We start from the raw sequence: 18,635 nt of genomic DNA on the forward strand, positions 1-18,635 counted from the left end.
AGGAAAGAGGGAATCTTGTGTTTTAATGATTGTAGAAACCTAGAAACTGGGTGATACTGAAGAGAAGGAAATTGTTGGCATAGTCAGTAAATTGTTAGTGGTGTCTGAAGAAAAGGCAGGGAGCTGTCAGTTTACACTGAGGATAACTAACAGGTCTGACTAGTTGGCTAATGTCAGGTTACAAAATACTGCTTGTGAGTCCTGCTATAATGAACCAGCTCCATCTATTGAGCTTCATTCCATTGCAACTGGTATTTTATAAAAACCCTGTGTATATCTCAGAGGCATCAGAAGTAATTTGCTAGATACAAAAAGCACTGTTTGATATTTTTGTCTTCATTGTGTAACGTTAGGTTTTATTTAGACGTAAGCAGATAAGAGTTTCCTCCTGAGGAAGGAGGCAGTTTTTCACTGCTAGATCTGGGGGGAGGAGCTGGAAAGGACAAACCATCTAATCGCACATACTGCCCTGTGTGGAGGAAGAGTAAAGGTGGCCCAATGAGAGACTCAGCTCTTAGATATTGACTGGATGTCCAAGGTAAGAGATATTTAACTTATTAAAAACATACCGTGTAAATTTCAGTTTAAGAGGAGGATAGCGCATTTCCAACCACGTAGCTTGCTTTCCACTTGTCTGCGAATGCAAAGCAGGAACTCCGAACTTCACACCGTGCAGCTTGCTTTGCGGACACAGAAGCTTTTGGCAAAAGCATAGCAAAAACGTTAAAGCAAACTTCTTTCTGGGTTATTTTGTGGAAGTCTAAGAATTTGCTGATTTCTTGCTCTAAGCAACATCCCTACAAAAAGGTATTGGTGCTGTAGCACTTGACAGTAATACAGTCCTGATTTTGTCCCAGTTTCTAAGTGAACTTATGACTTTTTGGTAACTGCTCACTAACAGACCTGTGTCTATATAAACCAACACTTCTTGGATGGTCTGAACAAAATACAGAAATAAAGCTTCGTTGGAGTTTTTTATTATTATTATTACTGAAGATAGCAATTTGCTGTTATGCTTTCAAGTATATATCATCCCTACAGGATAATTTTACTTTAAAAATTCCTTGTTTCAAATAGAATACGATGCGATTAAAAAAAAAATCCCCATAGTTAGGTGTCTTTTAGCAGTGGTTATTTTAATTGTGTGAAATCACAAGTATTTTAGGATTTCTGTAACAAAACAAAGTTATTTGAAGTACAGTCTTTTGGGGAGGAAATGAACTTACTTTCCTGTAAAGGGTAGTGCACAATCCACTTACACAATAATGTCCCAGTAAGAAGAAGGTATTTGCAGAGGTTCTGCTTCCTGCCACAGAGGAAGCTAAGACAAAGAAGAGACCTTTTTTAGCATCCTCTTAGAGCTGTAGTTGCCCTTTTTTAAGACAGGCATGCAAAAAACTTTTTGAAACAGATGAAAAACAGTTGTTTCACTGTGGTGAGCTTTGGAAAGAATTATTTGAGCATAGCTGGTAAGCAAGAGGAAGTGAAGACTGGTGAATAATATGCTTATGCAAAGAAATCACATTTTGTAGGAAAACATTCAATGAGCAACTCTTGAAATATTTTTGCTGTTCTAAGTGCTGTTAATATTTTCCCTTTTACTGTATTTCTTTGGAGAGCATAACCTTTCAAGTGGCCTTTTTGAGATGTTAGCATGTAGGTTACTGTTTCTCCGTCTATAAACTTCCATGTGAACTTTGCATTTTTCTTGAATTTCCATAGCAAACAGATTCCATTTCCAGTCTCTTTTGCAGTCACTATGTGACTGAAAGTCAGCAATTTTTTTTGCTCTCTCAAAATCTGTTTGAGAAGGGCACCTGTATCAGGCTCACCTTCTTCTGAAGCCAGGGGATTTGATGTGGATTCCTGGAAGTCCACCAACCTACAGATACCTTCTGAATATAATTATGCTTCTCAGCCCTAAATAACAGTCACATAAATTGATTTTTAAGAAACATGAATTGCTGGTTTTCTTTTTTTTCCCAATGCATTACCTTCACCAGTTAGTGCTCTATGTAGTCATTTCTGCCTTTGTGGAGCGGGTAGGAGGTGCCTGCAGTCTTGAAGGTCTACATTTTGTGTTGTCGTGCATCGTGGGCAGAACAGGTTCTGGACCTGTGCTCAGGGACTGATGTCCCCTCTCCATCTGGCACTTTTTCTCAGCAGGTGTCCTGTAAAACGTACCTGTTGTCACTGGTGCAAGTTACAGAGAAAGCGTACAGGTGGATGTACACGTTATATGAGTCGTAAGGAGTTCCCTTCTAAATGCTGTTCTTTACTGGTCCCACAGAGGACGAATGGTTGGTACCACAGCATCTCCAGAATGGACTATTTTTATGGATTGCCTGCAGATGAGGTTTTGTAAAATGGAGCAGAGGACAGCTTTCTGCATGGAAACGTTATTTCGAGTTATCTCCCTGGTCACTGCTGCTGGGTGGGATTTTATCTGTCTGATTCCTCCTCATCAAAAGAAATAAGAAAGCAGATGTTTTTATTGAGAGGACTGTGTTTACTTTTGACAGAGAAACCCTACAATCAGTGTGTCACTTACGTGACTCAAACATAACCATTGGGATGTAAGTGGAATTGCTGCATTTGCACTGCTGGCTTAATTCACTGTTGTTTCCCAGAGCAGCAGTCCTGTCTTAATGTGCACTCTTGCCTTATCAGTGTTTTATACATACAACATATTCACTTACTGCTCTTTAATATTGGTAAGAGTTAACTTCCTCTTTTGGTTGTTCCTTTCTTTCTGCAGAGGGAAAATCGCAGGCTCCAAGAAGCTAGCATGAGGCTGGAGCAGGAGAACGATGACCTTGCCCATGAGCTTGTTACAAGCAAAATTGCCTTACGGAATGACCTGGACCAGGTAATGCTGAAGGAGATGGCTCCAAACTCCAGCTTTGCAATGCTAGTTTTAGTAGCCCTGTTGTTTGCTCATGTGAAAGCATTTACACAAAATTAAAGCATTGGTATTTGTGCCTTTGTTTTCCTGACAACCTTAATTCTAGTTGCTGTGTCTCTACTTGGATGCAGGCAGAGGCATACACAGCAGTGTATTATTAACACTGACCGCACCTTCTCTGTTGCGGTTCATTTTACAAAATGTAAGCCATAATCTTTTAGGCAGGTACCAAAGAACAAACGTTTACTGGAAAAAGGTATCATATATTCCTCAAAAGAGCGATTTTAAGGGAAGTTGCTTTGCAGAATGTCTGCTACCTTATGTGGATCTATGTTTTTCACAGCAATTTCAGTATAGCCAACTAAATTAAAAGAGAATGAAGTGGTGTGGTATGGAATACAGGAGGGCCATATTCCACCACCCCTCATGATTAGCATCTTGCTTAGTGAAGGCTGTAGTGCCTCTTACAATGTAAAATCTTTTCCTGCAGGGGTCTCTCAATTTGATTTTCTGTATTTATTTGACTTCTTTATCTAACCTCAGAGTTGTAAACATCATTGGCCACAGTAGTGTATTTCTATTTAGTCAGACCCTTGGCAGCTAGGTACTTCTGATATGGATTCGTGTGATTCTAAAAATCTGAGGCACCTTGGTGAGCAAGCACACACAGATAACCACTTTGCCTGCTGGAGTGGGCATTGCAGTGTAAAAGACAAAAACGCTGCATTGAGGTGCTCTGTCTTCCCCAGGAATAGCTGTATGTAAAGCAGTTTTATATCTGCTTCTGCCCCTGCTGTGTTCTGAAGTATCATGACAAAGCTGTTAGACGTACCTTTGCCAGCCCCATCCTTTGCTCTCCTGCATTTTAGCAGTTTCTCTGTAGATGAGTGGCTCCATTAAGTGTTCCCACACCCCACCTCAGTTCAGTGGCACTGAAAGAAAAGCTTTGTGCTGCTGCACTTCTCACTTGCAAGGAGAGGTGATACCGTACACCATGGCAGGTGCTTGGAAAACCTGGAATGACCGTATAAAAGGAGGAAAGATTTTTAGTTGATTCTCCGAAGTATGTCCTAAACAAGTCTTTTGTCAAAAATACCCTTGTTATCCCTGAGCTCTTTTGTTTTGAGATGTCAGCCTTATCCCTCGTCTGTTCTATTGCTTCTCATTTTTCCTTTCTCCCATACAGCCTTGTATATGCAGTGAGCAATGCAGGAATCCTCAGTCTATCTTTTCAGACGAAGTCTTGGTGGAGCTGCTTCAGCTGCTCACAGTCACCACTAATACCCTCATTAATAATTAACACTGTAGCAGTAGATAAGCTAATACCATTGGTAGTAGAAAAAAACAAAGCGCAGGTCAGAGATAATATCTGCGCTGTTGTTGTTTGTAATACCATTTTCCCTCTTGTATTTCCAGCAAGTAAGTAATATTTGACTACAGTCATTGCCTGTTCTGCTCAGTAACTGGGTGGTGGAAGTGTTGTGGTGCGGTATGTATCTCCCAGTTGGGGAAGTCAACAGAATACATCCAGGTGTTGAAAAATACATTTCTCTCCTGGTGCTCAATCCAGTGATCAGTGAGGACAGTGCTCTCAGAATCCAAAAAATTCCCAGTATATATCTACATAAGCTTGGCCCCTTAAAGAAAGGAGAAAGTTTATATTCTCCAGTACGCACGCAGTATCAAGGATCTCCAGGAAATAATTGTTAACAAACCTTTTTTTCTGGTGGTTCTCTTTGTCTCTTATACTTGTCTAAGCTCTGATGCTTTGTAAGGTACACTGCAGGCACCTAGCCTGAAAGATAGAAAAATTAAATGTTATCTGAAGTTACACAGGAGCTGAATCATGCTTCCTTCTCTTACATTAATATCATTCCCAACAAAAATATTTTATATATCATTTGTATTACGACATATGATCTGTGCTCACCTGTCACCTGGGTGTGGGTAACACTTGACAAAAGGGTTCTTTTCCACAGTTGAAGCACAAAGAAATAATTTAGAAAACAGCTACTTGAAAAGGGAATTTCATTTACAAAATAGGTTGGGTGAGCCATCGAGGGCAGGAAAAGGCAACTCTAGATCATGAAGCTGCAGTATTTGTGAGATATATACACACCAATACACTTATATTGGCACAGGTAACGCGATTTACACCAGTGTTTCTAATTCTAGGCTGAAGACAAAGCTGATGTTTTGAACAAGGAACTTCTCCTGACCAAACAGAAACTAGTGGAGACAGAGGAAGAGAAACGGAAGCAGGAAGAGGAAACCGCTCAGGTAAGGCATTCTCCAGTCTTTCCCACTAAGCTGAATGCAAGCAAAAGGATAATCTGAAAAGCATGAATGTATTGCAGTTACAGAAGGGATTTTTGTCTTCAAAATGCAGTGGCGATTAAAAGTTCAAAGTGCCAGGGTATTTTTTTTATAAATACATGTTTCAGTGTTTTCCTGAATGTCCAATTTTCCGTATCTTACTCCCTTCCCAGTATTATAACAATCATTTTCATAGGTGGTAAGCAGTCACAACTAAGGAGGCATGATTAGATGTCTCTTAATTACCTAGAGAGGGTTACTGGAGGAATTGTTGCCTTCTAGGAGGCTGCTGGTTCACTGAAACAAAGCTATGGGCATTCCTCTCAGAAGCTAGAATCAACAGGACAGAACTGAGGGTTGGAGTGATTTTGCTGCCCAGACCTGGCTTCACTCAATTGCAAAATGTTTAGTCTTAGTCTTTTGATCCTGCATATCTTATGTGCTGAATACTGATGTACATGTAAGCATGCCTTGAGAATGATACAGGGGCTCTCATTTTTGCCATTTGACAACACTGACTATAACAATTGATATTTTTTCTTTTTTTTTTCCTCTCTGCAAGTTCTGTGGTTAGTATATAGAAGGCAATGGAGGCCTTAATCCTGCTGAGATGGCTCTCCATGTTTAGTGCTTCTGAACAGTGGAGGAATGAGTTAGCTGGCACAACTAAAACAGATTCTTGCTTCTGTTTCTCTTTGTCGGCAACTAAAAAGATTTTTTTCCTTCTGTTTTGGGGATGAGCGTGATAGTGCTGAGAGATTCTTCTCCTTGTTCCATCTCCAAACAATTTGTCTGCCCAAACCCCCTGAAAGAAAATTCCTGTATAGGACAGTTCTCTGAACAATGATACACTGTATCACAGTATAGACATTTTTTGTTATTGTAGATGTTTGTATATTGAGTAAATCAGACTTTCTACTTCTGAAGCACTGGAAATTGGTAAGAAAAAGATGTAGAATTGTTGTAAACACAGCAAGACTTTGAGAGAACAATTTGATGATCACAGAATCACAGAATCACAGAATTTCTAGGTTGGAAGAGACCTTAAGATCATCGAGTCCAACCTCTAACCTAACACTAACAGTCCCCACTAAACCATATCCCTAAGCTCTACATCTAAACGTCTTTTGAAGACTTCCAGGGATGGTGACTCCACCACCTCCCTGGGCAGCCCGTTCCAGTGCCTAACAACCCTTTCAGTAAAGAAATTCTTCCTAACATCTAACCTAAAACTCCCCTGGCGTAACTTTAGCCCATTCCCCCTCGTCCTGTCACCAGGCACATGGGAGAACAGGCCAACCCCCACCTCGCTACAGCCTCCTTTAATGTACTTATACAGAGCAACAAGCCCAGCTCCTTCAGCCGCTCCTCATAGGACTTGCTCTCCAGGCCCCTCATCAGCTTCGTCGCCCTTCTTTGGACCCGCTCAAGCACCTCGATGTCCTTCTTGTAGCGAGGGGCCCAAAACTGAACACAGTACTCGAGGTGCGGCCTCACCAGAGCCGAGTACAGGGGGACGATCACCTCCCTAGCCCTGCTGGTCACAGTGTTTCTGATACAAGCCAGGATGCCGTTGGCCTTCTTGGCCACCTGAGCACACTGCTGGCTCATATTCAGCCGACTGTCCACCATCACTCCCAGGTCCTTCTCTGCCTGGCAGCTCTCCAACCATTCCTCTCCCAGCCTGTAGCTCTGCTTGGGGTTATTGCGCCCCAGGTGCAGGACCCGGCACTTGGCCTTGTTGAACTTCATACAGTTGACCTCAGCCCATCGGTGCAGCCTATCCAGATCCTCCTGCAGAGCCTTCCTACCCTCGAGCAGATCGACACACGCACCTAGCTTGGTGTCATCTGCAAACTTACTGAGGGTGCACTCGATGCCCTCATCCAGATCATTGATGAAGATGTTAAAGAGGACCGGCCCCAGCACCGAACCCTGGGGGACGCCACTAGTGACTGGCCTCCAACTGGACTTGGCTCCATTTACCACAACTCTTTGGGCCCGGCTATCCAGCCAGTTTCTAACCCAACGAAGCGTGCGCCAGTCCAAGCCAAGAGCAGCCAGTAAATGATGCATTTTGAAACCTTTTTTCAGTGTACTGTGTAACTTCTCTCCTTCAACTCCTAGCTGAAGGAAGTCTTCAGGAAGCAGCTAGAGAAGGCAGAATCTGAGATTAAGAAAACCACAGCCATTATTGCAGACTATAAACAGGTAATGGTTCTAAAGACACCCTCTTGTATTTATTTGTAAACTCTTTTCAACATGTCCTGAGAGCTGAACTTGTAGCTTATCTCATCCTTTAAATAAGATACGTTATGTTTTAGGCTTTCGGAAAGCATTATAATTTGTGATAAATCTTTTTGATTTTCCTAATAGTCTGCTAATTTGGGGAATGAAGAATAACCCTTCTTTAAGCTATTTTGTGTACTGTAGGGTGAATGTTTCTTTGCTGTGTGACATAATGCAGTGGAAACATCATAAACCAGTTAATCAATAAAATGTTCTGGTGTCCATGTTCAGGTTCTATGTTGAATGCTGCCATTTTTTTTGGTCTCAATTATCCCCAGCAGTGGATTTGTTGAGGGGAAACATACGTACCTACCTGAGTGAGGCAGAATTTAAGAAATGTTAGCTCTAAAAAAAAAAAAAAATGCTAAAAAGCTTAAGTAATATTTTAATCAAATAAACTTTATCTAAGAGACTGCTTTCTCTGTTCCAGATTTGTTCCCAGCTGAGTACCAGGCTGGAAAAACAGCAGGCAGCCAGTAAAGATGAACTGGAAGTTGTGAAGGTGAGAGTGATGCCTCTGCATACAGGACAGCTCTAACACAAGTGTGGTCAGTGACACAAAACAAAAGGGGAAGTGAAATTTACTGCAACAACTGTGACATCCAAACAGCTGCACTGATAGCCCCATGTGCATTTTTCACACAATGTGAATGATTCAAGGGTGTATCTCCTTCCAGTGTTCTTTATCGTGTATCATACAGGCTGGAACTCTCAAACTGAAGTGCATATAGATTTTCATGTAGAAATGTATACTTTTGGCAAAAATGTACAGAGGCTGTATTTGCTTAGATCTTTTCTTTAAATGAAAACAAAAGATGCCTCTCTAGAGGAGAAAACGTGCTGCTACTCCAGCATGCATGCTGGAGGGGATCAGCGTTGCTATTAGGCCGCTGTTTATCTTTGGCTTTCTACACTTGCCTACTGTGTAAGTTAAGCAAAACAGTTTTAAGTAATTAGCACAACTTGGTTCATACCCAGAATTTCCATAGCAGTTCCTCCTCTCCCTTCTAGTATCTGCACTGATGGTAAATATTTCCTGATCAGGTAATAATTCCATCCCTTTTCTGTGTCACTACTGAGTAGGCAGAATCATTTTCTCTCTGCTGTAACTTCTGGTTTTTTCCTTAGTACTCAAGCTGAACCTGATTTGTTGCTTTGTAGTAATTTTTATCTGTTATTCATCCAAAAATATACTAGTTTAGATGTTCCTATAATTTGCTGAACAGTTCAATATCCTGTGTTTGTTTGTGACCCAGGCCAGCTGTGCTGTATCTTCAGCCATGTGTCGCGTTAAAGGGGTGTAGCTGATTAACCGTTACGGGCCCGGTTGGATTCAGAGTACTGAACCAGTCGGACATTCACCAAAACTGGGGGTCCGTTCGGACATTCACCAAAAACGTAATAACCACCTGGGGGTCCGCTCAGACATTCACCAAAAACGTATTAACCACCTGGGGGTCCGTTCAGACATTCACCAACAATGCATTAACCGTCTGGGGGTCTGGTTAGATTCAGAACACTGAACTATCACGGATAACCACCCTCACCCTAGTTGCATTAATGAGAGCTATCACAATGCAATCAAGTATGGTTTATTACAGCAACAGATAATCAGGTTCTTTTGGATTGCCGGTGATAGTGACTATCTGCAAAAGCAAGCTAGTATGCATGAAATACACAGGTGTTCTAGGTGTTCTAGGTGCGGGTTCTAGGTGCGGGTTCTAGGTGCGGGTTCTAGGTGCGGGTTCTAGGTGCGGGTTCTAGGTGTTCTAGGTGTTCTAGGTGTTCTAGGTGTTCTAGGTGCGCAGCCTAGAAATAAACACGTTAAAAGGATCAAAGACTCTATAGAGATTTATAAGCAAATATTCAGATCTCACCCAAAGGCGTCCCAATGGGGGGGGAAGAGAGGCTCAGCCCGTCGACTGATCCCAGGAGTCAGGAGGTCCTAAGGATGTTGTATGTCCTCGGGATGGTATCTCCCCTGACGATGGTATCTTCCCTAACATCCCCTCTCTCTTGGGCCAATTTATATTATTTTCTATCTTTTAGGTGGAGCTTGAGTGGCTCTAGTCAAGCATATCTTAGTTATGATTGGTGTAAAGTTTTCCCGTTTCCGTTTAAAGTAATAGGCTCCGAGAAATTCAGAGCGCATGCTCAGTGAGGGGTGGTCGCACCTTGGAGGCGGGTAGCTTTTGGGATGGAGGTGTGTTTTGGTATTATAATGATATTATAATGAGCAAAAAGTACACTAGGGTACAGCATTTGTCAAAACATGACAGGTCTTTGGCTTAGGGTGGCAAAAAGTACAGCTTTGTGCACAAGAACAACCGAGGCCCCACCTGATTACAGAGCCTAGCCGTGGTGTCTCCACTCCACTCTACGCTCCGTGGTGTTCCTTAGAGCTAGCACACCAAGTTTCCCCAGCGCGATAGCATCTAAGGTTGGGAGCCTAGGGAACGCTCAGATAATGCAGTTATGCCCTACCCTGAAAGCCTCTTCAATGCTGTACCTTTTCCTTAAAAGTGTGAATGTTAGTTTTATTTTCCTAGTTACTTCAGGCATTTACACCATACCATGAGCAGCTGGCTCACCTTGCCAGGTAGCATGAAAACTTTACTACTGTGTGTCAGATGTTGTTAGCAAAAAGAACCGTCCCCTAGGAAGCTAAACAAGCATCAGGAAGGTAGCATTGTCCCTTGCAGCAAACACAGGCTGACTGCTTGCTTCTGGAAATGTGGAAAAGTTACCTGGGTTTCTTGGAAATATCAAAATCTGTATGAAAATTTGGTCAAGTGTTTTTGCGGCAGTTCCCAGCATGTAATTTATTCTTCTGAATTGTGCTGACATAAATACTGCAAAATCTGAAAAAGCTTTGGTAGCAAGAAGGTTTGAGTAATGAAGAGGAGCAAAGGCATTATCAGAGCATGCTAAATAGGCTTTAGGATTTCTTTATACTGTTTCATGCATTCAGGAAGTTGTTCAAGAAATTCTCAAATTCTCTTAATGTCAAGTGTGAAAACTTCAGCACAGAAAGGCAATCTAACATAAAAATGGTTCTTCCAAGAAACAGAGCGACTCCTGTAACATGGATTAAAAACGAGCTTTCTGGCTATTTCAGGGTAAAGTGATGGCCTGCAAACACTGCAGTGAGATTTTCAGTAAAGAGGGGACACTGAAGCTGCCTTCGCTAAGCATGGAGAATAAAGGCATTGAAACAGATGACGAGAAGGATGCACTGAAGAAGCAACTGAGAGAGATGGAGCTGGAACTTGCACAGACCAAACTGCAGCTTGTGGAAGCCAAGTGCAAAATTCAGGTACGTGGAATGCGGGTACTGCAGGGCAGTCTCCTTAGCCTTGTTGTACTCTGTCCAAGTTGATCCGTGCCAGTTATGAATCATGGGGTTAAAAATGGTGCTAAAGGGAGCATATGCCTGTACCTGCTCTATGCCTGTGAACTTCCAGAATTTTAGGATTGTCTGTTTTTGTTGTTGTTGTTTTTGTTTGCTTGCTTGCTTTTAAAAAGAGAGAAGAACAAAAGAAAAGAGATTTCCATTTGTATGTCTAAATACTGTTTCAGTGATTTCAATGTTTTTCTCCCCAGTGCCTGGGAGGTTGCAAGGAACCGAGTCTGAAGATGCTCTTGTTTGTTTGTTTGTTTTTGATCAATTCTGACCATTTTGCTTTCTTAGGAGCTGGAGCATCAGAGAGGAGCCCTTATGAATGAAATCCAAGCTGCCAAGAACTCTTGGTTTAGCAAAACTCTGAACTCTATTAAAACTGCCACAGGCACACAGCCACCACAGCAGCCTCAGCAACCCCTGCCACCCAAAGAGGGCAGTACATAGTTCCAGCCAGACCTGATACAAGAGCACAAAGAACAACACAACTGAAACCCTGGAGGATTCTTCCAGTGGTCTCTCCTCTTGGGTAAAGGACAAAAGGCAGGAGTGCAGGCTTGAAGTGAAATTCTTCAATGTTTTTCATTCATTCTGATGTGATCCTTTTCAAAGGGGAAAAAATATTCTGTTTTATGTTGAATTCCTACTTCCCAAACTGCCTTGCTGAAAGCCACGTTCTGATACCTTCATACTTTTACACTTTATTTTATATGACTAGATGTTAAAATGAATAAATAATTCAAAACTAGTTCTTTAATACATGACTAATTATTCAAAATTATTTTTATCTTGCATAGAAGTTTTTTTTTTCTTCTGGAGTAAGAGAGAATGGAAAATGTAAAGTACTACAGCATAATCTCTTCACAGAAAGCACAGTGTAACAAGTACTAGTGTGTGTGTGTCTAGGATAACTTATGCCCTGGGACCATCTCAGAAGTTTATCGCAGTGACTATGTCCTGCAGAAAAGCACTTTTTCACTTTTTTTGTAAAGCTTAGGCCATAGCAAAGAAGCAAAGATAGTCTTGCACTGTCTTGGCACAATTGTTTGTGAGCTTCCCGGATAATTTCATAATTTTGATCGTTTTTTTCTTCAGAAATGCAAATAGTGCAGTTCTTTGTAGCACTGAGTAGCACTGTTGTTTATTTACAACTGAACTGGAATTTAACATAGTTACCTAGTTCCCCTTTTTTATTTCACGTTTATACTAAGAATGCCAAGAAAGAATTCCTTCCACTGGGAGAAAGGGAAAACTGTTCAACATTTATTCGATGGTTTTTCTGATAAGCCAACTGAAAACCTTGCATAGTTTTGACCTTTTGTAAGTCCTGTGCAATAAAGGGTAGCTTTTATGAATAAAATTAACAAAAACTTTTCCCTGGGTCTATATTCGATTTTTGAGTTTTACACGGAAGTGAGGTGTCAAATACAACAAACAACAGGCTTTTGCTGCACTGATGAAGAAATCACCACAAAAACAAGATCAATTTGCTATAAATATTTGGCTAGGAAATGCTATATCGGTATTACTTATTTTTATAAAAACAAACATTTTCAACTCAAATACAAAGCTTAGACTTTTCCCATGGGATAGACTTCTCTGATGATTCCCAAACCTCTCTGGTTGTTTTATATCTCTATGGTAAGAAAATTCAAAAGTGTTTGTTTTGACTGAACATAAAGTGTTTATAGAAATACTTCTTTCATGGAAAATTAAACTATTGCTTGAACTGATGGAATATTTTTTTAATTATACTTGTCATGTCTATAAGGTGGTCTTGCAGATAAATATTGCTGGACAAAAGGTTGTGTATTAATTGTTCCATTTACAAAACTGTTCCCAAGTACATTTGTTCTCTTTTGATCTTTTTTTAATTCAAAGGAATGCCATATCTTGTCCGTTTTGTACAATAAAAATTAATGATACTCATCTTGTGCTTTGTTGTCAAGCATAATTGCGAATTACTTCAAACAGGGTGGAACAAGTTTAATGTTTACTTGTGCCAGAGGAACAATTCTGAAAGGCAGTCACTTGTTTGAAGTAGAGATCAAAATATAATCACTGTCCTGACACAACTATCCTGCGATGAACTTCTAACTCTCTTCTAAGAATAAGGAGTTTAAGATGTTGGTATTTTTTTAAAGTACCTGCAAGAAAAGTGATCATCTGGAAACCTTAACAGGATGAGGGGTGAAAAAAAAAAAAGAAAAACAAAAAAAAGAAAAAGGGATCTCTTTTGCAAAGAGAAAAAAAAAAAACAAAAACTTCCTTTTCCTGGTCACTTCTAATAATATTTGCAAATATGCTTCCATTCTGTAGGCTATCTAAACCTAGCATTATTAACTCACTTATCAGTACCATTGCACACTTGAAATAAACAGTGAAATAAATTTGAAGTGACACTGAAGAACTCTTGATTGGTACAGTGAGAGGACTGTGCTGATGAGTGACACCAATGGTTGGACAAGTGTCCACATTTCTCATGTCATTTATCTTAAATCGTACTTACAGGTGGATTTAAAACCTTGATTGGAAAAATGCAGTAATGATAATAATAATAAAAAAGTTAAGACTGTGAGTCCCTGAGCAGCTGAGTTCATGTAACAGCTCCCTGCTGCTCAAAGACCTTACCCCTCCAGCTCCCTGATGTACAGTCATGTCCCTACCCTTTTTATGGCACTTACTAGAGGTGATTCAAATTAAAAATTAAAAGTCTTGATTTTTTTTTCCCCATTTAGTCTTTTGCCAAGTCAATGTGTTACATCATGTAAAGGGTCCAATGAGAGAGAGTGAGTGGATGAGTGAAGCAGTACTTCCCCGGTTCATCAAAAAGGAATTGTTAAATAAGCTTCTGTGTTTCACGGAACTAGCTTTGACACGCTATCATCCTTCTCATTGTAGTATCTCTCTGACTGTGGAAGTTGAGTTTCTGTGAGAAATACATGTTTGCTACCTGCTAGCCATGATGATTTCAAAACCCTGTAGGATAGGAACTGGCTTACCTTGTGCCTCTCACAGCACCAAAAAAGTTTCAGAAGACAATGGCTGAATTACCCACTTTTGGCAATGATGTAAAGGCAGTAAGCGACTTTCACCTTCCATCTGTGCATCCCAGGTAGCATTCGTAGCAGTGGCACTTGGAAGAGTAATATTTATGTGGAAATTATCTTCTCAAAATTACTGAAGGAATGAGAAAAATAGCTCTACGTTATTATCTTGATGAACAAGCATAGTTAAATGCAGAAACAAGGAAAGCAGCAGAGCTGCAGGATTAAACCGGGCAAGCTAAAGCTGCCTGCTGACTGTACATGCTGTTGAGATACTCAGTTTCTTGTAAGAAAAAAAAATCTGTTTTAATTAGTCCTTTCAGCAGTGGTTGATGGAGTACTTGCTATAAATACTCATATCCCAGACCAACTGATCTGTCAGGGATAGCTGGTTCAATATTCAGATTTTCAGAGGGAAACATCATCAAAGTCTTGCTGAAACTTATTTTCATGTGGCACTGGAACCCACTTCTTAAGTTTAGAATGATTCTTTTTTTTCTTCTCTTGAGTCAGTATTGAACTATGTATCAACATAAAAATTGTATTGGAGATAATTTGAATGTTATAAATATATCTTTATGGAACTAAATCTATTTTTAAATTTTATTGAGAATGCACAGTTCTGAAATAAAGCCTTTACTTTGATTAGGGACAAACCTCCAAAGAATATTTTTAGTACAACTGCTTTATCTTGTCAGATTCTAATCTTCTCCTGAGATGCCCAATACAATATGAAAAAAAAAAGGGGGGGGGGAATACACAACTGCTCTTTTCCGCTTTAAAAAGTATTTACTTTGACTGCAACACTTTACAGGATAAATGAAGCAAGGCTGATTTAGTTCTGCAGTACATCTGTGAACTAGTCTTGGATTATCTTTGTGACTCAAACTTACTACACTAAAGTAATAGCACTTCACTTACTTTAACAAATTCTAAACATGCCTAGAAAGAATTAAAGACAGCAACATAGAAAATATCATGGGTGGCTTAAATCCAAGAAACTGCCCGAGAAACTGCAAAGTCCCTGAGGTCCATACCAGTGAATGATTAGTAAAACCTGTATCAGGAGAGGTAGTGAGCTGTGTAATCAGTACTACCAGCTGACAAACATTTCTTTGTATTGCCTGTTAATTAATATATTGTCTAATTTGCTACAGCTAATTTACATGTTAGATAAACTTTTTTTTTCCTTGTTAGACATTTTAAAGAACTGTTTTGTTCTTAAAACTGGTTTGCCCTTAAAATTTCTTATAAATAGATGCTTTCACCTGTGCCATTGTGTGAAAAACAACACGGAATAAAGACAGCTGTTTACAACAGGAGAGGGAGCTCCAACATCTAACAGAAATAATTCAGGCCCTTGACAAAGCACAAAGGAGCCCATTGACTTCAGTGTCTGGTATCAGTCGCTGGCTGAACTTGGCACTTAGAAGTCAATACAAATCTAACTTTATTGACATAAAAACTTAAAAAATACATCAGAAATTTATGCTTTCTCCACAGGAAACAAGAAAGTCCATTCCCTTGAAGTAGTTTCAGTGAGATCTGTGAAACTGCTGGTATGTGTCGAAGAACCTCTTATTTTGATTTCCTGTTAGACACGAGGATAATTGCCATACTTCTATGTAATCTAGTAAATCTAAATACCCTTGGCATTGAAAACAGAAACTCCGTTGTCTTACAGTGCTGGTTTTCTCCCAGCTGCTGTAGGGAAAACCCTACTCTACGTCATTTTGGTTGACCAGCATGCCTCTTTTACAGCTCAACCCTGCAGAAAAGGCTGTTGTGCAAACAGCTGGGTGCACAAAACACACAATGCTGTGCATGCCCAGGGCTGTGGGTGCACACAGCACCAGGCATCACATTGTTCTCACAAACGTGAAGGCTTGAACTAGATTCTATTTTCATCTATTATGCTAGTATCCTACTGGGAGCTGTCCCGTTACCTCTTTCCAAGTACTAAGGGGAGATACAGCAAAGCACTGATTTTTGGACCTTTCAAGTTAGATTATACATCACAGCAGCCATTAAAACTGGGCTAATCCATAGTTGGTTTTGGGAAATTCAAAGAATTTGGAACTGGATGACTAATTATCAGCATTGATAAAGATCCTAACTTTTCTAACTCAGAAGTCTACACAATTTGTTTCAGGATCATAACTTAAGACGTACAGGTTAATCCTCCAGGAATACAGGGCTCTCCATTTCTCCTGGAATCCAGCTGCTTTGCGACTGAATGTATTTCATGCTATTTTTACCTGGGAAAAAAAAATAAAAAATATGGGTAGAGAACTAGAACATTACTTCCTCTTATTTTCTTATTCAGTGGGACTTGCTTTTATTTAAACTGTAAAGGAATATATATGTATCTTTGGAAAACTATATCTTATATATAGAATAATATATAGGAAACTGAATCACAAAGGGATAAATACAGCAAAAGGATTTGGTATCACAGACTTCATTTGTGATTCGATACCACCAGAATCTTGAGCTGTACTAATTTCCTTTCAGTTTCTCTTATTTTTGTATTTTATATGATACATGGATGCTACTACCAATGCAAACAAAAGCAGATGTTCTCAGCTTTTTCTCCAGATTCCAATACCCCCCTTCCAGTAACTCTTAAGGACACACTGGTACTGATACCATCTTCAAAACTACCAGGAGCTCTCTTGAGCTTTGGGAACTATTGTTTTCCCAAGTAAGAGGAGTCTCTGGCTTATTTAGACAGGGAAAAGATGGCAAGGCAGAAGAGGGTCTAATCAAGTATGATTCTGAACCAGAGCAGTCTTGTCTGCCATTCAAGGTGGCTTCACTTCAGCACACTGAAAATAGAGAGCAGCTTCATTGTGCTGATGAACAAGGACATTTTCCGGGTTTGTAGTTGCATTCGTTATCTGGTTATGGCCCTAGTATATAAAATATACTTTACTAGATAAACTTGGGGAAAAAAGAACATTATAGTGCTGTGAGACTTTTAACTGAGAACAGCTTAGTACTGCCAGTTCTTGTGTAACAAATCCATGTATTATATAAAGTATAATACAGAAATATAAGTGTAATGCTTGTTATTAAAAGTGCAATTTAATGTACATGGTCACAACAAATGTTTACTTTTTTAATTGTTACAGAATTGTTTGGATCAGTACCTTGTTATCATTGTGTGAACGATGCCTTGTAAAATAAATGGAAATGCAAACAAAATGGGAATAAGGTGCTTATTTTCATAAGCCACTTAAACAGCTTAAATCTGTTTGCAATAGCAAATTGCTGAGTTGGGTTTTCTGGTACAGTTCACTCCACTTGGTTATTTTCAAGCAGCACTGTTGCACACTGGCTCTGCAGACTAGCTCCCTGAAACGTGTATGTCCCATAGCTAATTTCCAGCTGGCAGTATAGCGTACCTGTGCGCAGGGGTAACCCATACCACAGGAATCCGATGGACAGGCACTGTGCTAGAAAGCTAACGGGTCACCTGGGCACTCCTCTCCAAACCCTGCTCTGGGTTTCCAGCATAGAGAACACAGTAGTAAACACACTTTTAGGAAAAGTTGTTCGTATACAGCAGTGGGGAAGCAGGAGTGGCTGTTAAGGACTTCATGCTGCCCTAGCAGTGTGCAAGAGAAATGGGCACCATGCCTGAGGGAAGAGAAGCAGTGACCAGGAGGAGCCATTAAGAGACAGAAACCCATTAAATAAGCATGACCATATTACATATTTCCAGATAAAATCAACTAGCGCAGCTTCAAATACTGTGGTTGAAAATCTGCAAGCTGAAGCTCAGTACTAGGAACGTTAAATATGACCACAGTGTTGGTTATTACAGCTCGTCAGTTAGTTACTAACAGTTTCTGAAGCCCCGGACCAGAGGGTTCCATCAAACACTTCAGTACAACGTCTGTTAAAACTGATTTGTGGAATTCAGCCTTGAAAACCAGTCTTTGGCTTCTGGTTTTCCACGATTTTCTTATCTTATTGGGATCTATTCTTTCCTCCATACCTCTGCAAAAAAAAAAAAACAAAAAAAAACCTCTCCAGATTAACCAACTCCTGGATGGCCACTTTAGAACAGGAAAAAACAAACAAACAAAAACCATAAATCAACAAGTGAACGGACATTCCTCAATTTCATAAATTAGATGTTAGTATCTGGCACCCTTTCATTTAAAGAAAGTTGCTTTTCAAACGCAGAATGGCTGTATCCTGCCTCGGGCTCCCTCTTTTATAAGACACCTGGAGGAAGACGCTGACTCTCACCTACGATCTTTCCACCACTGAAAGATTGCGAATGTATTTTATTTTTCCTCCTCTGGGAAATCTCAGTGCTCGAACGAGACCTGTGAATACACACGTTTTGTCTTTTTTTAGTACACTGACTCAGTAACTGGTGAAACACATTTCGGTGTACTTCTTCCTTCGAGCACCTCCGGTAGAAATAACTGAGGAAAGCCACTCCAAGCCTTCTCCACAGGAGCACCGTGTGTCATCAAAGCTCCCCTTGCCCACGGCAGAGTACAAAGAAAGATTTCAACGATCGGAAAACGCCTGTTTGGGTCGCTCCGACACGGCCGGGGCGGACCAGAAGCCGCTACCTCAGGGCGCTGCCTCAGCGCGCAGCTAACGGCCGCTAACGGTCGCTAACGGCCGCCGTGCCCCTCCCGTTCCGCTCGGCCGG

At 40.4% G+C, this 18,635-nt stretch overlaps 1 protein-coding gene and 1 long non-coding RNA gene across 19 annotated transcripts in view; one reads left to right on the forward strand and one right to left on the reverse strand.

The window, feature by feature from the left end:
• RABGAP1L (RAB GTPase activating protein 1 like) overlaps positions 1–12,839 on the forward strand; it is a 255,581-nt gene extending 242,742 nt beyond the window's left edge. For all 14 annotated transcript variants that reach the window (XM_068690408.1, XM_068690406.1, XM_068690409.1 and 11 more), the window contains 6 exons: positions 2,759–2,869; positions 5,081–5,185; positions 7,349–7,432; positions 7,941–8,012; positions 10,629–10,826; positions 11,202–12,839. In XM_068690408.1, coding sequence (XP_068546509.1) covers positions 2,759–2,869; positions 5,081–5,185; positions 7,349–7,432; positions 7,941–8,012; positions 10,629–10,826; positions 11,202–11,357 — 726 coding nt within the window. In that variant the 3' untranslated portion in view covers positions 11,358–12,839. The remainder of the gene's footprint in view (positions 1–2,758; positions 2,870–5,080; positions 5,186–7,348; positions 7,433–7,940; positions 8,013–10,628; positions 10,827–11,201) is intronic.
• On the reverse strand, positions 340–18,635 carry LOC137860310 (uncharacterized). 5 transcript variants are annotated; one of them, XR_011098824.1, is made up of 5 exons: positions 18,385–18,635; positions 18,218–18,297; positions 16,130–16,215; positions 13,913–14,090; positions 340–4,700 (listed from the first exon to the last, which is right to left on the reverse strand). It is a non-coding gene; the product is annotated as an uncharacterized lncRNA (long non-coding RNA). The 5 variants fall into 5 exon arrangements; XR_011098825.1 differs by lacking the exon at positions 18,385–18,635 and having other exon boundaries at positions 340–3,919; positions 4,621–4,700; positions 18,218–18,351; XR_011098823.1 differs by lacking the exon at positions 18,385–18,635 and having other exon boundaries at positions 340–4,542; positions 4,621–4,700; positions 18,218–18,351.

This window comes from Anas acuta, chromosome 8 (assembly GCF_963932015.1).
Source record: "Anas acuta chromosome 8, bAnaAcu1.1, whole genome shotgun sequence".
Lineage (NCBI taxonomy): Eukaryota > Metazoa > Chordata > Aves > Anseriformes > Anatidae > Anas > Anas acuta.